Source organism: Lutra lutra, chromosome 12 (genome assembly GCF_902655055.1).
Source record: "Lutra lutra chromosome 12, mLutLut1.2, whole genome shotgun sequence".
Taxonomy (NCBI): domain Eukaryota; kingdom Metazoa; phylum Chordata; class Mammalia; order Carnivora; family Mustelidae; genus Lutra; species Lutra lutra.
The window spans coordinates 23,934,674-23,958,534 of NC_062289.1; the positions used below are offsets into that span (position 1 = coordinate 23,934,674).

Genomic DNA, 23,861 nt, shown 5'->3' on the forward strand with positions numbered 1-23,861 from the left:
AGTGTCATAAATTTCCCTTTCACTCTTTTATTAGCTGTATCTCACAATTATCAGTATGTTTTATTTTCACTTTTCTTTCAGGTCGGTGTTTTGTGGGGGATTTTTGTTGTTGTTTTTGTTCTTTTAATTTCCCTTGATGCTTTTTGACCCATGGATTTTTTTTTTTTTTTAGATGTTGTTTCTTGTTTCTATGTGTTTGGAGATTTTCCTGTTCTCTATTATTCAGTCCCAGTTTGATTCCATTGTGGTCAGAGAATATCTGTTATGACTTCAATTTTTAAAATTTGTTGAGCTTTGGGTCTATCCAGGATATAATTTATCTTGGAATATGGTATGTTTACACTTGAAAAGCATATGCATTTTGGTGGTATTGTTGGATGGCTTCTATATCTTTGATGATTTTACATCTAATTGTTCTATTAGTTGTTCAAGATGTTGAAGTTGCCACCTACAACTGGGGATGTTCATTTCTCCAGTTCTGTCACTTTTTGTGAAACTGTGAAAGTTTGTTTTTCAAACTTTTTTTGTTTTTCAAATGTCACACATTTGACAGCTCTGTGATTTGGTGTACACACAGTAAGGATCACTCTATCTTCTTAATGAATTGTCCTTTTTATCATTAAATAATGTCCCTCTGTTTTTTGTTATTGTTTTTGCTCTGAAATCTAATATTAACATAGCCACTACTGCTTTTAATTTTTACCTGATATATATCTCCCCTTTTTCTTTCAGCTTGCCTATATTACTAAATTATTGAGGTGTGTTCCCTGCGGACAGTTATAGTCGGATGTTTCTTAATCCACCTTGCCAGTAAGTGTCTTTTAATTGGTATATTTAGACCATTTGCATTTAATGTAATTATTGATATGTTAACGCTTAAGCCTGCCATTTTATTTTCTGCTTGTTTTCTTTCCTGCCTCATTGTAAGTTACTTGAGCTTTTTTTTTTTTTTTAAGACTTTATTTATTTAATACACAGAGAGAGATCACAAGTAGGCAGAGAGGCAGGCAGTGGCGGGGGGGGGGGGGGAGCAGGCTCCCCGCTGAGCAGAGAGCCCAATGCGGGGATTGATCCCAGGATTCTGAGATCATGACCTGAGCCAAAGGCAGCGCATTAACCCACTGAGCCACCCAGGCGCCCTTTGAGCTTTTTTTTTTTTAATAATTACATTTTTATCTATAGTATTTGAGTGTCTCTCTTTATATTGCTTTTCAGTAGTTTCAAATATCCCCTCTATATTCATTTAGAATTACCCTCGGCAGTGTTATAATTTTGGCTTTAGCAATCAAACATAAATTTAGAAAACTCATGATGTAAAGGAAAGCCTACTATATTTGTATTTATGCTTACCATGTTTTTTCTTTCTTCAATTTTCTCTTCTTTTGCCATTTCCTTTCTGTTTAGAGAACTTCCTTTAGCCATTCTTTTAGGGTACCTCTACTGGAGATAAATTCTCTGGTCTTCTGAACCCATTCTGTCCATCTGTCTGAGACCAAAGTGGTAGCTCAACAGAGCTACCAAAATATAGAAGTGGGTACCATCCCAGAGTATGGCCAGAACCGAAAATAATTACTCTTTTAGCATAGAAAAGGGTGAGGGGAAAGAGCACTGCAATTTATCACAGTGAGATGATGGGGGTAGGAAGGATTTGAAGGGGATTTAGAGCTTTGATGAGGCAGGACATGGAATAAAGCATAAAGAATTAGGGGTCAAGAGCAAAGGGCAGAGAGGAATACATACAACTGCCCTTTATTCTTAAGTGCTTCATAAAGAAATGTTTTTATTTCCCCCAAAGAATGCCAAGCTACTACCCCTTTCAAGTTCTAACCTAAAATAAAATACTATAAAACTTCAGGTCAGGTGAGAACATAATAATAAACTAATAAACATCTCTAGAACTCATGTCAGCAAGATCAGAAAGAAAATATTGATTTCATCATGCAATTTATAAGCCATTCCATAGAGTCACCTTACCTGACCTCATCCCCACCTATCTTGACTCCCAATTCAGAGAACAGGGAGCTAGTATGCTAATAGCTTTCCTTAATTCTTAGATGGGCAAGGCAGGGTCTCCAATTTTCAATGTCTGTCTCTCCTTAAGCATCTTGGGCCTCATAATCCCTTAGCATCTACCTCTTCTCCAACTACTAACTCTCCACCCTGTCCTTTTAGAAATAAGTAAAGAAAGGGGACTGTTCTTCCATGGTCATATCTGAAATGCTGTATTTTCCATTTCAGTGGTCACAAAGCAGTGAAGGAAACTGTTGTCCTCAAGTTTGAGAATTCTCTAAGTGATTAGAAACTCTTTCCAGATTCAAGACATCCACAAGCTTAAGAAAAAGAATGAGCCCATAATGATTTAATTGGCTTTCTCTTTTAATCAAAAACATACTTTGTTACAGAGTTCTCAAGAAAGGTTCAACTATTTTTTAGCCACAGACTTCAACCAGACAAAAGTATACAGAAAGCCACAAAGGAACTACCGGAGCTTTAGCTGACCAGTTTTCCCAAAAGCAGAAGCTAAGTGTGGCTCTTCTCTGGGTTTTGGCATAGCTGCATCACTCTGATTTCAGGAGAGGAGACGGAGTTGGGAAATACCACCACCAAATCAGTCCCCAACCCCCAGTCACTTCATCCAAATGGTTCTGCAGCCCACCAGGTTTGCATCATCTACAAGCATTCATGCTGTTCCCTTAAGTCACATGTCCAAGGCATTGGCCAGAAGAACCCCATACTTGGAGGAAGTTTCTCGGCTACCTGTTTAGCCTTTTAACCAATCAAAGCCCATGAGTCCTTCTATGAATGACAAGCAGCCATGGCAACAGCAGTTGGTTTCATTCCTTCCTCTCCAGCTAGCACAGAGCTGGCCTCTACCAGGACTCCCCAACCCCCCACCCTTGACCCACTCCCAAGGAAGGCTCTCAAGGTCCTTGAAAAGCCAAGTTCATTAATTATACTTATCGAAGAATAAGGTGAAAAATACTCTGAAAGGAACACTCCACCCAAAGTCTTCTAAACAAAATGCACCTAAAAAGAGCCAAGAATAAAGTAAAGGCTCATCTGCTGGTATTATTTTCTTCTGTCACATGAACCATCTTAACTGATGCTGTTCAGAGGGATTTCCCTGTTTTGAACTTAAAAGAGATAAGGAACCAAAGACCAGAGATAAGAAACCAATGACCTCTAATATCATTAGGCATTCACAATAAGTTTTTCAATTCATTTTAGTCGGAAAAAAAAAAATTACCAGCACACAGCACTTAAAAGGATGGTGTCACACACATACCAACCCAAAAGGTGGAATGCCATGACTCAAAAAAAGCCTTAAGAAACCTTTAATAGAGATGACAGGAAAATAAAATGAAGGTTTTTCCCTCCTCTCATTTTTTTTTTTTTTTTGTAAGTTTTTATTGCAGCCCCCAAGGTGGTGCTAGGCCTTTGGTTAAATTTAAGTCTCAAGGACATATTATGTAACTTCTTGTCCATAGGAGAATAATAATAAAATATCAAGCCTAATCTCATTTGAACAATGTGGAAATAAGGAAAAAGCCCCCTCAAACAGCAGAGCAAAAGGAAGGAAGAAATCAAAACCTGCTGCAAGGTAGGCAAGGTCACTTAAATTTCTGAGCTGGAAGAACACATCTAATCCAACTCCCTCATTTTACAGATGAGGCAACTGAGGCCCAGAGAAGGTAAATGACCTGCCCAAGGTCACACATCAGATTAGTGGCAGAGTGCAAGCCAGAGTGTACCTGGTGCCAGCCCAGAGCCACTAGTTTTAGCTTGAACAAGAACATGGGCTCTGAGATCTACTGTGAAAACTATCCACATCAATAGAGAGAAATGATTGTCTTCACCTCAGTTCTTCCTACAAGGGGGTTGGGGGGAGGGAAGAAGGAGAGAGGAAGGAAGGAAGGAAAGAAACAAGGAAGGAAGGAGTATGGTTCATTCATTCATTCAAGTCTGAGGTTAAAATCCCTGAAAACATCAGCAATTACTTTTAGCTATTCCTTGGGACAGGATATCAGACCCTCAATTTTCATAAAGGCACCTATAGGTCAAAAATATCTGGAGAGGAGGAAAGCCAGAAGATAGGGCTCAAAAGGGGATACCCAAACAAACAGAAACAACCCTCTCATTTCCCAAGTTTATTTCTTGCTCGTATCCTTTTTTGCTCTGACTACTGATGCTAATGTAGTGAGTCTTGTGACTCCAGTTTTTGTATGAGCAGGATTGAGGTGGAAGCAACAAAACCTTTCAAAATCTTTCAAAGGGGGGAAATATGAATATGCCCCACTTCTCCTTACCACAGCTACCTGGAACTCAGCAAAGAATAAGGAAACATTCTAAGCAGTCAAACCGATGAGACACCGAAGCACTGAAGAAGGCCTTTTCAGTACTTTACAGGAAAGTTTCTTAGGATCCATGCCAGTTTTCCTTGTGTTTTAAAGGTGGTTCTAGTAGATCTAGTTATTTCATTTTCTTGCCCAAGCAGCTGGAAGAATGAATCCAAAAGGAAAGAAGAAACTCCTAAAGGGAGGTACACATGAAGTGGTCGGAAGAGAATGCTGGAGGGTATGTGTGTAAAAAAAAAAGTGAACATTCAAAAGCCAGAGCAGTCTATGACCATTTAGTTTATCAAGGCAAAACCTCAGCAGCCTTGGACATCTACAAAGACAGCTAGGCACAAAAGAAACATGCCTAGTATGTTCTCTGATGTACATATTAAATAACTCCACCCCCCCCTCAAAATGGCTAAAATAAAAAAGGTTTACTGCTTAAATAAGGCCAAGTTTGGATAATGCAGAAAATGCCATTCCACAGTAATAGCAGATAAACAAGATAAACAACCCAGTAGCACTGGGACAGGTGCTAGGGACAAGACCAAGCTGAGGATGCTTCTATGAATGTGACCACTAACCTTATACATCCTTCCTGAAAGATATTAGGAGAAATTACCTAGTTGTCAGGGAAAAAAAAAAAGAAAAGGAAAGGTTTACACAAAAGATTATCAGAGCCTATCTTCTATAAACTTTCCGAAGAAGAATTTAGGCTACTATTTACAGATAGCTATCTGTGACAAGATGAGGTCTGCCTTTAGAAAGAAAAAAAAAAAAGGCATCTCCTTCCCTCTAATTCCTTCTAAGAGTTACTGTAAAGATCAAGTGAAATAGTATAATAAAAAGCTTTGAAAACTGAAAAAAAAAAAAGAAAAGAAAAAAGAAAGCATTTCCTCATGTTGTTACTATCTGCTAGTCTTAGCTCCATCTACTGAAAAGTTGGTAGGTAATTGCTTTCATGCACTCAGTTACCTCAGTAACTAAAATTCATCAGCCCGATATGCTATTGTTAAATAAAGTGCCAGTAAAATTACTTAATAATGAAAGGAGCCAACCATAGAAAACTATCAGCAAAAAGGATTCTGCCCTACTCAGAATAAAACTGCTTCTTCCAAACGACTCTCAAAGAGATCTGAACGAATCTAATTTTGCATAACAGCTATGGTAACTATTAACCGGCCACCATCAAACCAGGAATAGAAATTATTTCACCTCCACAGATGCATAAGGAGCACCATGGGAAAATGTAAAATTTCCCTCTCCAGATGGGCATAGTCAAAAAGATAACTGCAATAAACTTTTAAAGTAAAACGTCTATCATCTGGAAGAGCATTTTATTTTGCCTTCAAAATTTCCATTACAAATATCCCCCTTTACACCATGCCCTTCCTCACAAAAATGAATTTTTAACTTTGAAATACAACACAGCTAATATGTCTTCAGTTTACCTGGATAATTAGAGTAAGGTAATCCTTAAGCTAACACACAGCCTGTAAATCTACGATGGTTACAGGAAGAATGGTGATAGGAGACCTATTTAGTGAGTAGGTCGACACAAATGAGCCGTGCTTCTAGAAAAACAAGGTTATATGGCAGTGATTTACTATCATTATCTTTGTATACCAGGGGTAGCATACTATAAAAAATGAGACAGCTTATATCCCATAAAACAATCTACTCCCTGGAAAATAAAGGCAACACCATTAAAGATTCCCTTTGATAACGTACTAAAAGGCACTGGACCAAAATGGAATGGCCTCATACTGGATTATAAAGGTACTTGATTCAACTCTCACTCAGCTTTCAATGAAATTCAACATATTGAGATATGAAATAAAAAGAGAAAACCTACCCAGAACCATATCCTTATAATAATCAGATTCTGAGAATTGAGGAAACTATCCTACCCTAAAGTAGCTGTAAAATTTTAAACCTAGTGATTCTTGAGTCTTACTCATCAAAGATGACTACCTCTAAGAAATGGAAATACTGTTTGAGAACTAAGCTCTCAGAAATAACTGATCATTAACATACTAGTTGTGTTCTCAAAAGCAGGTGACTGAATCTAGGTACAAATATAAAGCAATTAATAACTAGAAGAACTCCTACATACTGGTAGTAACATTATGGCTCTTAGCAGAAAGAAACCAAGACAGGTGGCTTGGCTTCAAAGATAGACTTCTTAGTGAATATTTTCCACATACTTTCCCCAGATGACTAAACATGAAAACCTTCCCTAAAGGAGAAAAGGAGGTGATGGATGATAGCATAGCATGCTAATGATCCTAATCAAATAATCTGAATTTTAAAAATCTTTCCCTTCACTCCTATTCTTCATTCACAGTAAAATAGACCTAAAGTCAGCAATTTCTAGAGAATGAAGATATCTTTTTTTAAAAAATCTGCCAATAAAACCTGTATCACCAAACATTTATAGATTAAAATTAGGTCTTTAACAAAAGTTATCTGTAAGTACTCAAGAGCTCAAATGAGCCAGCAGAGAAATTATTTTAAAACAAAAGACATGTAGCTCGGATCGAGATCTATGTTTACATCACAGCAATAAGCAAACTCAGTGGTTTCCAGAATGGTCTTACGAAGAAGACCTTCTGAGCAAGGACACAGACAACTTACCCATTCAAGTCAACAGACGGATGACTATTATGCATAGTGCTTATCAAATCTCAAACTTGTCACACACCTTAAGAATCTTATTACATTTAAGAAGGCCCACCAAGCGATAAGTAAAAGGATCTGAAAGATAACCCTTGGTTTTATTTCACACTGTTTATCCTGTAGACAACCTATTTATCTTGTAGACAATCAGGCCTATTTTGCTACAGTAAAATAAAAGCTTAAAAAAAAAAACAAAACCCAACCAACTCTACACTTGATACATAATGTCCGCGGGGAAGTCCTGGCAGAGTGTGAGGGAAACCAAAGCTGCTGGACAGTACTGGCCGCTGCCTGTCATTTAGAAGGGGTCCTGCTTCTGAGGTTGAACTCAAAAGTGCAACAGAAAACAAAACTTTAAAAATCAAACCTAGAATTCAACTTGGTATGTTGAGATCCGGTTTTATTTATGCTACTAGCTAAGTAAAAAGCATACATATTGTGTCTGTGGTACAGTCAATACATTTGCAACTTTTCTACGTAAATTCTCTATACAAAGTCACTGCCAACTGATATGATCATTGATGGCAAAGGGCTTAGAATAACCAAAAGGTATAAAAAGTTTGCAGTCTTGCCCCAAGATACAAAAACTGAATTTTAAACAATGTCATAACATACATGATTTAAACAGTATACGAAAAAAAAGTCACACATCAAATCAAGTACAAAAATATCCAAACTACCTATTATGAACTGTAATGTTTCCATTATTCTGCACAGTATTTAACATAGAATTTAGCAGTTTCCAAAATACTCAACTTTTAGTTTAAGCATTGCCACCTTTGCAGAACAGTGAGATATTAGGTGGAGTGACACTGCTTTTAGTGTTTTTAAAAATACAAAACCTTTCCTTATGAATTCATGAAGGAAAGAAATTCCTCTTCTAGGCTACTTAGTGACCAACCTTATGCCTAGAAATAGAGAAGAATACATCTACTGTATAACAGGGCAAGAGTATTTCTTGATAAATAGTTATCCAACAGGGATAACAAATGTTAATTTTAAATGGTATTTCTCTGTGGGGTAATGTAAGGAATTCTCAATATACACACAGATTAGTGTTTTGCCTTGGCAAAAATAAAACTGAAGTTGCAAGACCATCTGAATTGAAATCATCTTCACTAGTTTAACTTGCAAAAAAATATTTTGGATAAAAGGTTATAATACATTACTATCTTATTTTTTAAACACAGAGTGAAGTTGCTCTTGGTAAAATTAACTCACCCACATGGCACAATATTTGGAGTAAAGTATGTTCAACAATAACAACTCGCACACAAAATAACATAGGTGAATTAACTTTGAGAACTTCTCTCCTTTAAAATCAGCAATATTGAATTTATTCTGTAGAATAACACATGTATCAATGTTCTGCATATAAAAGACTCCAAGACATTTTAAAGGGCTAAATTTTCCAGCACTGGAATGATTCCTTCATACATAACTGGTGAGGATTTAATAAGAATGTGTTTTTCCTGATCTTCAAGCTCTGAGCCATGCCTAAAAAGTCCTAAATAGGAAAAAAAAAAATTGTTTTAATCCAGTTTCTGTCTGCTAGGAGCAAGGCAGCAAACACACTTTTCAACCCTTTATGAAAAGATAAAGCAGAACAAAAGTGAAATATATCTTCGGATTATAAACAGGATTGTATCTTATAGTCCATCATCCTGACAATGTTAAGGGCCCCGACAGTGAAAGACCTCAGTCTAAAGGCTGTGGGTCGGCAATAGGCATGGTGTGAAGCACTTCATCTAAGAGCTGGAGGGCCCGGTGTAAGTGAATCTCAATCCAGCAAGGCGTTTCTTTGATGCTTTGTCTTGGGTAATCCGGTCCCCAGCCTTTCACAAAACTCATCCTGAGTATGCACAAGCGACGAAGGTCATCAACGCCAATGCCGGCAGCCGCTGACAAACCTAACGGAGAAGATTTGGAAGAGGTCAGAGGGACAGGCTGGTATCTTCCATCCTCCCTACACCTTATTAATAAAGTGACCAACCAGCTTTCTTTACTTCATGCTCCCCAGCATATAACTTCTCTGTCAAAGTGCCAAGAAGTACGTGTAGATCTACACTTAATCAACAGGGACTGAAAACTTTCGGTTAAGACAATTCACATTCCACGAGTCTTCTAGCTACCAGCAATTATAAAATAAGTTACTACAATCCACCAACACCCCACCTATTTTTCTCTTTAGAAGGAGAGGTGAAGGGTTGAAAAAAAAAAAAAAAAACAACTTGTTTTTAAGAGGCAGCACATGTCCACAGATTGGTTCTAAGAACCTTACTGTCTGTTTGAACAGCCTCGTTCAAAGTAAGACCTGACTAACCGTGAGACAGTTAATAGTCCTGGTTCCACTAACGATTTCTTGGATGACCCAAAGGATGTCTGTCTCTTAAGTTCACAGTGTCACAGAGATACCGTGCCATTACTCAATGGGGGCAGTAGTTAAGAATGAGAAATTTAATAACAGCTCTGGACTCTTTAGTAAAAACATGTTTATAACATCAAAACTAGCAAATTAATGGTTTAGATGCTCCAATTATTTAAAAAGCCAATTCTCTAGTTGGATATGTCTTATCTACCTCTACACTGTAAACTCCTGAACATAAGTCACAAAGGAGATTCTGCAGCTAATTTTCCAGTCAGAACATACAGTCATATAGTCAATCTCCACTCATCAGTATCACAGTGAATCTAATGGGAGGCGTCTGCATGTGCTGTAGAGAAACCTGCAGGGCCACTGCAGTTTTCTTAGCCAGTGTGATTTGCTTACCACACTGAAGAGGTTAAGAACAGGGGTTGAATGAATCACTAGTTATGCCTTCAGACGTGGAAGATGGGTGCCACGTGTTTCCATCATAAAAGTCTATAGTCAGGAGTTTAACTCTGCAGTAAAAAATTCCCCATCAGTGTGAAACCTGGCACACAGTTCAATTTTACCCTAAAATTAAAAAAAAGTCTACAAGTTATCAAAATACCACCCTCACTTAGTTTTCTCTCCATGCTTAGCATACTTAAAAAAAAACCTGGAGAGGTACCTAATTCTGAATTTGATATATGCTTTCCTTCTAGAATAAAGCCAAGCACGTCAGTGATTACAACCCACCCTTGCTGGTGAGGTAAGAATTAAAAGCATCAACAACAACAACAAAAAAATAACAGGAGATTGAGCAATATAATCTAACAATTAACCCCCTTTGTCCTTTATCCCATATTCCCTTTTTGATACAGAAATGAAAGTAGGGTCCTAGACAAAGGGCAACTATTACAGAACAGTTTTTTAGTTCAAAAATGTTATTATCCCAGTAAAAGAAAGTAGTTTAGTTTTCTGTTATTGCCTAAAGTAACTAAGCAACTGAGTGAATCAAGATAAAATACCAACTATAACACTTTAGGACAAAAAACTGAAAGCATACTTACTGATGGCTGGAGCTATTCCACCTACTGATCCGGGGCCAGGGATGTTTCCCGCCACAGCTGCTGCCTGGGCGGCGGCGGCAGCCTGTGCGGTGGCCGCCTGCTGCTGCATCTGACGGTGACACTGACGCAAGTCAAAGACCTTGAAACAAAGAGCATTAAGTTCAATGCTAGGAGTCCATCAGAAATGCTGCCACCGCACATCAAAAACCAATGCACGATTTATTTAAAATTCATAGCTCCACGCAGCTCTAAGAAAAGAAAATTAATTTAAAAATCTAAGTTTTTATGTAGAGTCTAACTAGTGGTTAGAGAAGGGGACTGGAGCTCAGCACGAGGCACAGTTCACTATCAGGAGAGTTCTGGCTGCCACAGGCCTCTATGGCCTTTATCTAATTCAATGTGGGTCAGTCACTGTCCCTATGAAAAAACTCCACCCTTTATCCTTTATTCAGAACCAAACTGCTGAGAGTGCTCTTTAGGCTGAATTGATGGTCTTGGTCACGTGCCAACTTCTTTATCATTCTAGCTATTTAGAAAAGTGTAATAAATGGCACTGTCACTATTTAAGAAAGCATCTATACTTTTTAGAGATGTACACTTGAGTACATAGGAGCAAAGTAACAAGATATCTAGGACTCGTTTTGAAATACTTAAGAAGTAAGGGCACCTAGGTGGCTCAGTCGGTTAAACATCCAACTCTTGGTTTCTGCTCAGGTTGTATCTCAGGGTTCTGAGATCAAGCCCCTCATTGGGCTCTGTGCTCAGGGTGGAGTCTGCCCGGCCCTCTTCCTTGGCTCCTCCCTGCACCCCTACCCCACTCTCTCTTCTCCCCCACTTGTTAATAAAAAAATTTTTTTAATACTTAAGAAATAAAGAAAAAAAGGATGGATCAATCAAATGTAAAATTGTAACAACTACTGAATCTCAGTGATGGATATACAGGATTTCACTAAACTAGTTTCTCCACTTTTCTGTATGTTGAAAAGTGCTCGTAGTTAAAAAAAAAGTTTAGCTTTGAATCGTATCACTAATATCTGCTAATTACATGGGCTAGTAAGATTCTTAATCTCTCTGGAGCCTCAATTTTCTTATCTATAAAATGAGAGTGCTAAGTGTACATGCTTTTTCACAGAGTTGTAGTAAACTTAGCATAATATACAGTAAGCTGTCAATAAATGCTACCTAGTATTTTGGTTTCAGCCTCCCCTGAATCATTTACCTTTCAGGACAACATAAGGAGTTCGTAAGTAATTTCAGGGTTATTTACCAGCCACACCAAGGGCACCAAGGGCTGGTATACTGAGGGAGGGCCTGAAACTTTTATCTTTATCCTCATGAAAGTACTGACATGCTCTTTAAGTAAGCAATAAGTTATGAATGACAAATCATATCATCTTTTTTCTAGGAAAAAAAAACTTCCCAAAATAATGTATTTGCTTATATTTGCTTTTTTAAAAAGCACTGAAGAAAGGGATTTCTGGGTGGCACAGTTGGTTAAGTGTCCAACTCTTGCTTTAGGCTCAGGTTGTGATCTTGGGGTCATGAGCCCTGTGTCAGGCTCTGAGCTCAGTGGGGAGTCTGCTTGAGATTCTCTCTCTCCCTCTCCCTCTGCCTTTCCCACTCATAATCTAGCTCTAAAAAAATAAATAAATCTTCTTTTAAAAAAAGCACCGAAATATTAACAAGCAGAGTGGTCATCTACAGAAGCCACAGGAAACAAAACAGAGTGGAAACAGGCCGCTCAACGCAAACTTTTTATATTATCTTAATTTCTGAACCATGTGACTATATTCCTTATTCAGAGAGTACATTAAATTATTTTAAAAATCCTCTTAGTAAATTAAGTCTTGCCATTTGCGACGACGTGGATGGAACTAGAGGGTATTATGCTGAGCAAAATAAGTCAATCGGAGAAAGACAACTCTCATATGATCTCCCTGATATGAGGAAGTGGAGCTGCAACGTGGGAGGCTTGGGGGGGTAAGAAAAGAATAAATGAAATAAGATGAGATCGGAAGGAAGACAAACCATAAGAGACTCTTAATCTCACAAAACAAACTGAGGGTTGCCAGGGGGCAGGGGGTAGGGAGAAGATGATTGGGTTATAGACATTGGGGAGGGTATGTGCTATGGTGAGTGCTGTGAAGTGTGTAAACCTGGCGATTCACAGACCTGTACCCCTGGGGCTAATAATACATTATATGTTTATTAAAAAATTAAAAAAAATTTTTTTAAAAAGTGAAGGAAAAAACAAACAAAAATCCTCTTAGTATGCACAAAACCCAGTATGAGCAAGCACAATTATCTTTAACCAAAAAAAAGAAAAAAGAATCATCATCATCATCAAAGAATGCATAACATGCTGCTTTATCAGATCAACAAGAAGTTTGGAATCCAAACCACTAATTTTCAGATACCTTAAAAATAAATTCTGATTGTCTTTAATCATGGTATTTGGTATTAAGAAGAACATAGAACTATCCTCTCTAAATTGTAATTCATATTCTTATTTACTTATTTCTCTATTCAACGTCAATCTTCTAGCATCAATGAAGGACAAAACTTATACTATCTCATTCTCTGAAGAGGTATGAATTTGTCAAATATATAGGTATTACCCTGCCAAACTATAGTTCAAAAAGACTGCAGGACAGAAAGCATGAGAGTTGGGTCTGAAAATCAGAAATCTCACAATGCCCAGAACAGGAGGCATTATTTTTTCAAGATTTCCCAAGAGTCCAATAGACTCTGACCTTTTCCATTGGGCTATGACCTCTCAGAAGGCATTACACCCAGTCAGTACAAAGCAGGAACTCAAATATTTGAAAAGCCAAACAGTTCTACAACTACTTTTTTTTAAAGAAGGAAATTAACAAACTTTCTATTTTAGAGCAGTTTTAGTTTCATGCTAAAACTGAGCAGAAAGTAAACAGAGTTCTGTCCCCACTCAAGAACAATGTCCCCTGGCACAGTGATACATTTGTTCATTTGTCCTAATTGATGAACCCACACAGACACATCATCACCCAAGGTCATAGTTTACATTAGGTTTCACTCTTGATTTTACATATATATATATATATATATATATATATATATCTCCAATACTGTAGTACCATAAAGAGTAGTGTCAATGCCCTAAAAAATCCTCTGTGCTCTGCCTATTTATCCTTCCCTCCTTTCTTATCCCTAGGAAACCACTGATCTTACTGTCTTCATAGTTTTGCCTTTCCAAGATGTCATATAGTTGTGTTTAACATTTAGGTCTTTACAATCACTTTTAAAAAATTGTTTTAACCGGGATGCCTGCATGGCTCATTCATCAAGTGTGTCTGCCTCTGGCTCAGGTCATGATCCCAGGGTCCTGGGGTCAGGCCCCACATTGGGCTCCCTGCTTGGCGGGAGGCCTGCTTCTCCCTCTCCCTCTCCCACTCCCCCTGCTTGTGTTACCTCTCTCGCTGGGTCTCTGTCAAATAAATAAATAAAATCTTTAAAAAAAAATTGTTTTAATCATCACTAACCAAGTATGGTACCTATATAATCTTACTCTCTGGGAACAGGGAATATAACTAACTTACAAATTCCTAGGGTTCAAATATGCTCTCAACATACCCCCACTCCCCACCATGAATAACCAATAGATCTTCACACATCGATTCCTTACAATATGTTGTAAACAATCACAATTATGAATGTCTTAGCCTAAATCTAGGCTAACACCAGCTACAATTATAGTAGCCACAAAAATGAAATTTTAAAATATTATCACTTTTATCTGCAGATGTAGAAATTATTTGTTAAGCACCTCAGCAAACCCTTCCACAGTGGATTATTTATGTAATTAAAGCACTCGAACCAGAAAATTTATAATTACTGGCTATACTGCTAAGTGAAACCTGGGTCACCTCTCTATATATATCTGATCCATTAAACCATAACAGGTTTTATCTGTTATACCAGATGGCAAAATGAAGGCTATCACTAAAATGCAATCATTCTGCTTTCAGAATCTGACTCAGTTGTTGGTAAAGACAATTCAAAGGAACCAAAGGTTTAAATATTCTTTTGCACTCAGATCCAAAAGATATTTCTTCCTTTCTTTCTTTCTTTGTTTGGTTTTTGTTGTTGTTGTTGAAGATTTTATTTATTTGAGAGAGAGAGAGAACATGAGTGGGAGGGAGGCGCAGAGGGATAGTGACAAGTAGATCCCTCGCTGAGCACAAAGTCAAACGTGGAACACATGACCTGAGCTGAAGGCAGATAACTAAGCCACGCAGGCACTTCCAAAAGATATTTCTGATCACCATTCCTGACTTAATCACTTTCATTTATTTAAGCGTGTTTCCTATGGTTACTCTCATGTAAGTTTATTACATCCTATTACTTAACCCAAGTTAGTGTCTTATAAAGCTCAATGTGAACATCTTCAGGATACTGTCTTTCAACCAGTCAAAATTTTGGTATTTTGCATATATAAGGCTTAATTACAATACTCTCAGTTTAAATTAACACCAAAAACTAGAAACCCAGAAAGAGAAACGGGTAACTGGTGTTGTTATACTGGGCATTTGAACATAAGACTGCATTAAGAATTTATGAAGTTACTGGACCTGGAGGTAAGAATCACAATATATGGCAATTGAGAATCAATTTAATCAATCCGAAGGTTATTAGGATTATAATAACTTTCAACCTAGCCTACCCGTGGTTTAGAAGCATCCCCTAACATGCATGTGTTCAAAAATAAACCTGACTCAGCATCAGAGAAATGTAAATCAAAAACCAGCACAATGACTCACACCCACTAGGATGACTAACATCAAAAAGACAGATAATAACAAGTGTTGATGAGACTGCAAACTGAAACCTTCCCACACTGCTGATCAGAATGTAAAATGGTTAAACCACTTTGGAAAATAGTTTGGCAGTCCCTCAAAATGCTCGTTACCTCATAATCTAGCAATTCCACTCCTAGGTATACATCCAAGAGAAATGAAAACATACATTCACATAAAAACTTGTACACACTAAAGTTCATAGTAGTTATCATTCATAATATAGCCAAAAAGTGGAAACTCTTTATCTATCAACTGACAAATGGATAACAAGATGTGGTATATGGAATATTATTCAGCCATTAAAAAAATGAAGTACAAATACATGCTATGTGGATGAAGCTTGAAAACATTATGCCTAGTGAAAGAAGTCACGTAAGACCACACTGTATTAATTCATTTGTAAAAAAGGTTCTGAATAGGCAAATCTGTAGAGAGAAAAAGTAGATGAGTGGTTACCTAGTGCTGAGGGAAATGGGGGGGTTGGATTTGAGGAATAACAGCTAAAGGGTACGCGGTTCCTTCCCAGAGTGATAAAATGTTTGAAAATTGATTGTGATGAGGGTTGCATAACTCTGAATATATTTTTAAAAATCACTGAACTGTAAAATTTAAATGGGTGAATTACATGGTATGTGAATTGTATCTCAATATCTCAATAAAGCTGTTAAAAAAACCTGACTACCCAGTAGTATTCACCATAAAACAAAACAGATCTTACTTTTGAAAGCAAAACAGCAAGGCCACTCAGAATTCAAACATTTGCTTCACATAAAGCTTGTAAAATGCCATTTCATTACATCAAGTTTTCATGAATGTAAGGGGACTATGACATGAAAGATGAAGGGAAAAAAATTAACATCTTAGTAGAACGCCCCCCCCCCCCCAATTTAGTTCTAGCTTCTTGGTTCATAAAATAAAAGAATGGTTCTTCAAAGCTTTGTTTTCTTCATTTTAACTGAAAAGAGAAAAATATGTTTGTATGTGCATGTCTAAGGGGTTAGGGGGAGGTATATTCCCAACGTGTGGGTACTACTCCTTCCGGAAGTTCATGTTACCTGAATATAATTCATCTCAGTATTATTATCTCTGGTGGTAATATGACAATTTAAACAGCACTATACAGATCCTTTAGTTACTACTGCCTAAAAAATTCATAAATGAAGAAAATGCCAATGGTTAAGACTTAGCGTATATCTGCATCTCTTTCTGGCTAGTAAGATTCTTCTGAATAATAATATGCTTGGTAAACAAATAATTCTTTTTAAACCTTAAACAGTTATTACAAAACGATATGCTGTTTTTTACTCCACTAAAGTGTCCCACAAGATATTTATTGTTCATGGCAAAAGCCTGAGATTACTATAAAAATCTACCCATGAGTGTTTTATCAAGTGATTTTATGCCTCATACCTCAGGAGCTTTTCAAGAGCCATCTGTACCAAAATAGAGATGTTACATTTATTTAAAAATCCTTGAAATTACTTTACTTATACAAAATTCCACATTTTTTTAACTCAAATGTTTTTTGTTTTTTTTTTTGTTTTTTTTTTTTTTATTTGGCAGAGAGATCACAAGCAGGCAGAGAGGCAGGCAGAGAGAGAGGAGGAAGCAGGCTCCCCGAGAGAGCAGAGAGCCTGATGCGGGGCTCGATCCCAGGATGCGGGGCTCGATCCCAGGACTCCGAGATCATGACCTGAGCCGAAGGCAGCGGCTCAACCCACTGAGCCACCCAGGCGCCCCAACTCAAATGTTTTAAATATGACCCTACATCAAATAAATTCGTAACTACCATCTGACACATAGTATATAATCAACACTCTAGTTCTTTATCCATTCACTGTAAATTACACAATCCAGAGATTTCCAAGTCAAGATAGATGAGTAGGTACGCACAAACAGCTTCTTTCTCTGCTAAGAGCACAAAGGATAGAAAAACTATTACAAGTATATATCCTTCAAGCCAATAGTAAATTCACATGGAAAGAGCAGTCAATAGCCGAAAGAATCCTGAGAAAGGACAAAATTGGAAAACTCACACTTCCCAATTTCTAAGCTTACCACAAAGCTACAGTAGAGCAGTAATGTCATAAGAAGATACACATACAGATAGATAGATATAAATATATAGATATATATGATCAATGAAACAGAACTGATAGCACAGAAGTAAAAGTAACCTTTACATTCAAGGTCAACTGAATTTCAACAAAGGTGTCAAGATAACTCACAAGGGAAAGAATAGTTTTCAACAAATGGTTGCCAGAACAACTGGATATTCTCATTCAAATGAATAAAGCTGGATCCCTTCCGCACATCGTACACACACATTAACTCAAAATGGAGCACAGACCTAAATTAAAGAGCTAAAGCTATAAAATGCTTAGAAGAAAACATAAGAGTAAATCTTCATGACCTTGGATTAGGCAATGGTTTCTTAGAAAAGACACCAAAAGCAAAAGTGACCAAAGAACAGCTAAGTTGGACTACACCAAAATTAAAAATTTTCATGCTGCAAACCATACCATCAAGAAAGTGAAATGAAGGACAAGCCAAAGAATGGCAGAAAATATGCACAAATCATGTATCTGATAAGGGACTAATACCCAAAATATATAAAGAACTCTTACAACTCAATAATAAAATGACAACCCAATTTAAAAATGGGCAAAAGATCTGAATAGATATTTCTCCAGAAAAGATATACAAATGGTCAATAAACACATGAAAAGATGTTCAATATTATTAGCCATTAGGGCACATTAAAACCACAATGAGATGCTGCCTCACACATCCCCTAAGATAGCTAAAATAAAAAAGATAACAACAAGTGTTGATGAGAGTACAGAGAAACTGAAACTCTGATATATACATTGCTGGTGGAAATGTAAGATGGCATATAGCCACTTGGGAAAACAGTCTAGCAGCCCATCAAAATGTTCAACACAGAATCAACCCTATGATCCAGCAAATCCACTCCTACATATATATCCAAGAAAAGGAAAACAAACATCTACCTAAAATCCTGTATATTAATGTTCAGAGCAGCATTATTCATAAGAGCCCCAAAGTGGAAATAATCCATGTGTCCACCTACTGATGATGGATAAACAAAATCTATAGTGGAGAGCAGGAACTAAAGATAGGAGGTACTTGGGGTACCAAGACCAAAAAAAAGATGTAGAGGTTAGTAATTCAACTTCTTATAGTAACCTGGAAAAAGAACCAGGCTCTTTGAGGGCTACAACTGGGAACCTGCCCATGAATTAAGTGCTAGTAAAACACTTTGACAGCTAATTTGGAAAATGCACCTAGGAATAAAATTCTTGCCCATGGCAGAGCTAAGCATCAGAAACCTATGTAAGAGGAATTAGGCCCTGCGCATAACTGGGGATTGGAACTCAATTTCCTCATGGGACAAAATTCCTCTACCTCCTAAATATAAGAACTGATTCTGAGATGTGGATCCCAGGGTGCCAGACTAAGGCAAAACTGCCTATAGGAAGAAGCAATAACAGGGAGGAAAAAAATTAAAAATAAAATGAATTAATTCTCTCAAGGCAAATTTGCCAACCAACATAAAATAGACTGCAAAGCATACAAGGAAATCCAACACCACTTAAAAATAACAATAAAGCACAAATAACTAAAATTCCTTGTGGAAAAACTGGAAAATGCAAATGAAGATAATTCCACCTCCCAGAGACAATTCCTGGTAAGACATCATGTACATGATTCTAGACTTGCAGGTATATATATAAATGAATACAAATATCCTTGATATTATTACTTTCATAAAAATAAGGTCACATTCTATATATTGTTTAATAATCAACATTTCCACATCATAAATATCCTATCAATAAATGTATCTTAATATTTTATTGTTCTAGTCTATTCCATTGTTCTAACAGATCAACACTATAAAGATTCTCTATTGTCAAGACTTTCAACAGGGAATTACTGTTAATTTTGTTAAGTGTGATAAACAGCATTGTGATTATATCTTTTAGAAATATTTACCAATTAGTCACTCACAGGAGAATATTTTATGAATGAACTAATATAATATTTGGAATTGGCTTTAAATTACTGGAAGAAAAAGGTACAGTGATAAACACAAAACAGACTGATATAATGCTGATGACTGCTGAAACTGGATGGTGAGTACATGAGGGTTTGTTATTTTCTCCATACTTGATATATTTCAAAGTTGTTTTAAAAAAAAGATCCCTGTATTCTTTAACTGAATGGCAGTAACTGAAAATGAGAGTTTGTTGTTGTGAGGCCATCAAGCAATTCCATTTCTGTATATGCTATTTGACTCTATTATTCGTACACTAACAATTTCCTGGGAATAAGTGATGAGTTACAGTTAATTTCACTAATTTACAATGGCCAAAATGAAGATGCTTAGAATAACTGTTAAAAATCTGAAATTAAGGGGCGCCTGGGTGGCTCAGCAGGTTAAAGCCTCTGCCTTCGGCTCAGGTCATGATCCTAGGGTCCTGGGATCGAGCCCCGCATCGGGCTCTCTGCTCAGCAGGGAGCCTGCTTCCCTTCCTCTCTCTGCCTACCTGTGATCTCTGTCTGTCAAATAAATAAAATCTTTAAAAAAAAAAAAAATCTGAAATTAAAAATACATTTAGGCTTTCTAAATCCAACTACCTTTCTTTCAAAAGCAGTATATGTTATAAATTAAAATTGAAATGAGCTGAATAAATGATAAACACCTCAGGCTTAATATACAAAATGATAACAAATAAAACTCACTTAATGTACAAAATAACATTTAAAAATTGGGATTGAAGAATTTTTCATTTCTCACATTCTTACTTTGAAAAGTTATTAATTTTAGAATTCTCCTCCGTACAATCCTGAAGACTGGCTAAGATAAATTTCTAGAGTCTGATTTTTACCTATTATGTATCAAAGGAATACAAATTTGAAGATTTCACTCAAAATTTTCAAGAGCCTGTGTATTATTCTAAAACATTTAATAAATTTATTAATAAAACATTAGGGCATGAATACAACCATAAAACTAGATATAGCCAATCATGTCAATATATGCCCCAGGAAATGTGTTTTATACACAAACATAATTTCTGATTATTTAACACATTAAAAAGACATTTTTCTTCTCCTCCCACCTCCATCTCAATTTTTTAAACAACAAATAGAGCTTTCTAAGTCTAAAATGTTTGAGTAAAACTGCAACTAACCTTTATGTATGCACTTGGGTAGATCTTATGAACAGCATCTCCAGGTGCACGCCCAGCTTCTCTGTCTAAGTAGTAACTCTGCACAAAGACTGCATGGTCGCTAAGGCACCTGACCCAAACATCACCTTCACCTTTACATTCCAACTGCACACCTTTGCCTATGTGCAACCTTAGGAAGAAAAAGGAAATTACATTTTGTTTTGGAAGTATTTAAAGATAAGTTTTAGTTCAGATTATACAGCATACCAAATATATTTTTTTTAAATAAAAGATGTTATATAACACCATTACTGAAAGATACCCACTGTTAACATTTTTGTGTACTTTCTTTTTTAATGTCTCACTCATAAAAAAAAAATGATGAGCATATATATAATGCTTACTCTGTACCAAATATTTAATATAAATTCTCACTTAACCTTCACAATTTAGTAAGGTAAATACTATTATTCCCATTTTATAAATGATGAAACTAAGGCATATAAAAGCTTACAGCTACACTGCCCAAATCAACAGCTACTAGCTACATGTGCTCATTTAAATTACAGAATTCAGTTAATCACATGAGTCATATTTTAAGTGCTCAACAGCCATATTTTAATGTAGGTAGTGGCTACTGCAGTGAACAGCACAGGTATAAACTGTTTCCTTCATCACAGAAAATTCTATCGGACAGTACTGGCTTAGAGAGTAAGTAATTTGCCAAAGTCACATAGCTAGTGATAGAGCTATGATTATGTACTTAAGCACACACACACTTCCTTAAAGATCTGAGATCTTATAATACCGAAAACTATGCATATTTTCCTGTAATATTTCGTCTTAAGCCTTTACATTTGCTACATAAACTTTCAATTAACACTTTAACACATAAAAAGATGAAAGTTCATCAAAATTTACTTAACCATTTCCCTATTTTTATTTTTCCAACAGTATAGATAATACTTGCAGAAACACGTCCTCATTTTACATTTCCTCTCAAAAGATTTGTAGAAATAATATGATAAGAGAAAATAAACAAATTGGTTTCAAACTGGATACCAAAAGGTCTATTACTATTCAAAATATAAAAACATCACTAACTTAAACAAAAGACCATTTTTATCATATTTTTAATAACATCTGTAATTACAATGCAATGCTTATGAATTCTGAATTTTTAAGATAACCTTTATCTATATTCAAAAATCTTATAAATGTACACAGAAAAATGCAACTTTGAATAAATGACAAGGTACCATGTTCAAGTTTTAAAATAACTAACTAAACACTCAACAATACCTTGCTCTCTCAATGGCTTCTGTCCTATGAACATTGGAGAGTTGACCCAAGCAAAAGCGATCTCCTCCAGAAGGGTCCACATATCCATCAACAGTAACAATAGGGCAGCTTGAAGGAACCTTAAATGTCTCTCCTACTTGAACATCCATTTCAAAGTAAGCGATGGAACACCAATACTCAGGAGCTACAGGAGGTAAACAGGAGAGAACACCTACCCATGTAAGATAGATATACGGCATTCATGTTCATTCCCTAAGACAAAGCTTTTCCTAAAAAAAGGGTGAAGGGGAGAGGCACCTGAAAAGCACCCAAAAGAATTTGATCAAAATGACAATCCATTAAAAAGTAGGTACTTCCATGTCTTCCATTTTTCAGCTCAGTACCTGAGCATTCTTGAAACTCTAGTCATTTTTAATGGTTCTTACCTCAAAGGACTCAGCCAACTAGGAACTTAAAGAACAGAAGTAATCAGATTCTAAAATATTTTATCACCATGTTTCATTTGACTGTACATGTTTTCTACATAGTCTGAACTTTTTTTTTTTTTAAACACACTGACTCTAAGACATATTCCAGGTAAATGTTTTTGAGTAACAGCAATTTATGACATACTTTTATAGATCCCTAATTGAGAGAAAGGGCATAAGCAAGTCAACCATCCCAGACTAGAGTCAAGGTTAATTACACTCTACTATACAGTTGCTGTGAGCAGGATTCTCAACTGTCTCTTGGGTGAAAGGTCATTTGTCCCATCTGTATTTTTAGTGAAGTGAATTCATGTTAACTACTACAATTTTAACTTTGCAGATGTATTTAGTGTATTCATTTGAACAACAATAAATGACAAATAACTTGGAATGACTGAGCGGGGAAAGGCACTACTACCTGGTATGGTCTGCAAATAGAGTTGATCAAGTATTTCTAATTTTTATTTGAATACAAATATTATTACATAGAGATAACATACATAGAAATTATTTGGTTTTCCTTTTTTAACTAATTTAACAGATACACAGAAAGTATATAGGAATTACTCTAGGCACAACATACACAGCAGTAAATACCACAGCTATTGTCCCTGTTCTCATGGTGACGCAAAGGCAGACAAATAAGGAAATAAATAAGAGGACTCCAGGAATGATAAACACTGTGAAGAAAATAAAACGGGGTGTGCGATAGAAAATGATCGGAAAGAATCCTTTAGACTAGATGGCAGAGGTACATCCTATCTGAAAAGGTGAAATTTGAAAGACCTTGTATATATATAAAGACTGTGAACAGAACACTTCAAAAAGAAAGTAAATGCAAAGGCCCTGGAGTAAAAATGAATTTGACATATTTAAGGGGAGAAAAGGCCAGTGCCACTTGTTAGAGACTAAAGTTTTCTGCTGATAAACCAATTATTTATCTGTATCTCAATGTGCCCTTTATGAACTTTGACGAAACTAGAATTTGCAGCAATAAAACTTTCAACAATCTGCAGATACTTAAAATGACAAAAAAGTAGATCTTTCAAACTTCCAAAATATCTTAAAATGAAGTATGACTGATACTTAAAATATATTTTAAAAATCCTGTAGGGGTGCCTATGTGGCTCTGTCAGTTGAGCATCTGCCTTCAGTTCAGTTCATGATCCCAGAGTCCTGGGATCAAGTCCCATAGCAGGCTCCTTGCTCAGCAGGGAGCTTGCTTCTCCCTATGCCTACCACTCCCCCTGTTTGTGTTCTCTCTCTGACAAAAAAAATAAATAAATAAAAACTTAAAAAAAAAAATCTTGTAAAATCTGGGGTGCCTGCATGGTTCAGTCAGTTAAGTGTCTGACTCTCCAGTCATGATCTTAGGGTCCCGGCATGGAGTCCTGCTTTCTGGCTTCTTGCTCAGTAAGGAGTCTGTTGTCCCTCTCCTCTGCCCCTCCTCCAACTTGTGTTCTCTCTCTGATAAATAAATAAAATCTTTTAAAAAAAATCTTGTAAAAGCTATGTATTTAATTGCTTTTCAAAATGTTGTCAAGTGGGGCGCCTGGGTGGCTCAGTGGGTTAAGCCTCTGCCTTGGGCTCAGGTCATGATCTCAGGGTCCTGGGATCAAG

General features: G+C 36.5%; 1 protein-coding gene across 2 annotated transcripts in view; it reads right to left on the reverse strand.

The window, feature by feature from the left end:
* Window positions 1-3,400: 3,400 nt before the first annotated feature.
* SMAD4 (SMAD family member 4) overlaps window positions 3,401-23,861 on the reverse strand; it is a 60,689-nt gene continuing 40,228 nt past the window's right edge. For both annotated transcript variants that reach the window (XM_047698259.1, XM_047698258.1), the window contains exons 9-12: window positions 21,775-21,958; window positions 20,494-20,662; window positions 10,434-10,572; window positions 3,401-8,926 (exon numbers count right to left, since the gene is read on the reverse strand). In XM_047698259.1, the coding sequence (XP_047554215.1) occupies window positions 8,715-8,926; window positions 10,434-10,572; window positions 20,494-20,662; window positions 21,775-21,958 (704 nt within the window). In that variant the 3' untranslated portion in view covers window positions 3,401-8,714. The remainder of the gene's footprint in view (window positions 8,927-10,433; window positions 10,573-20,493; window positions 20,663-21,774; window positions 21,959-23,861) is intronic.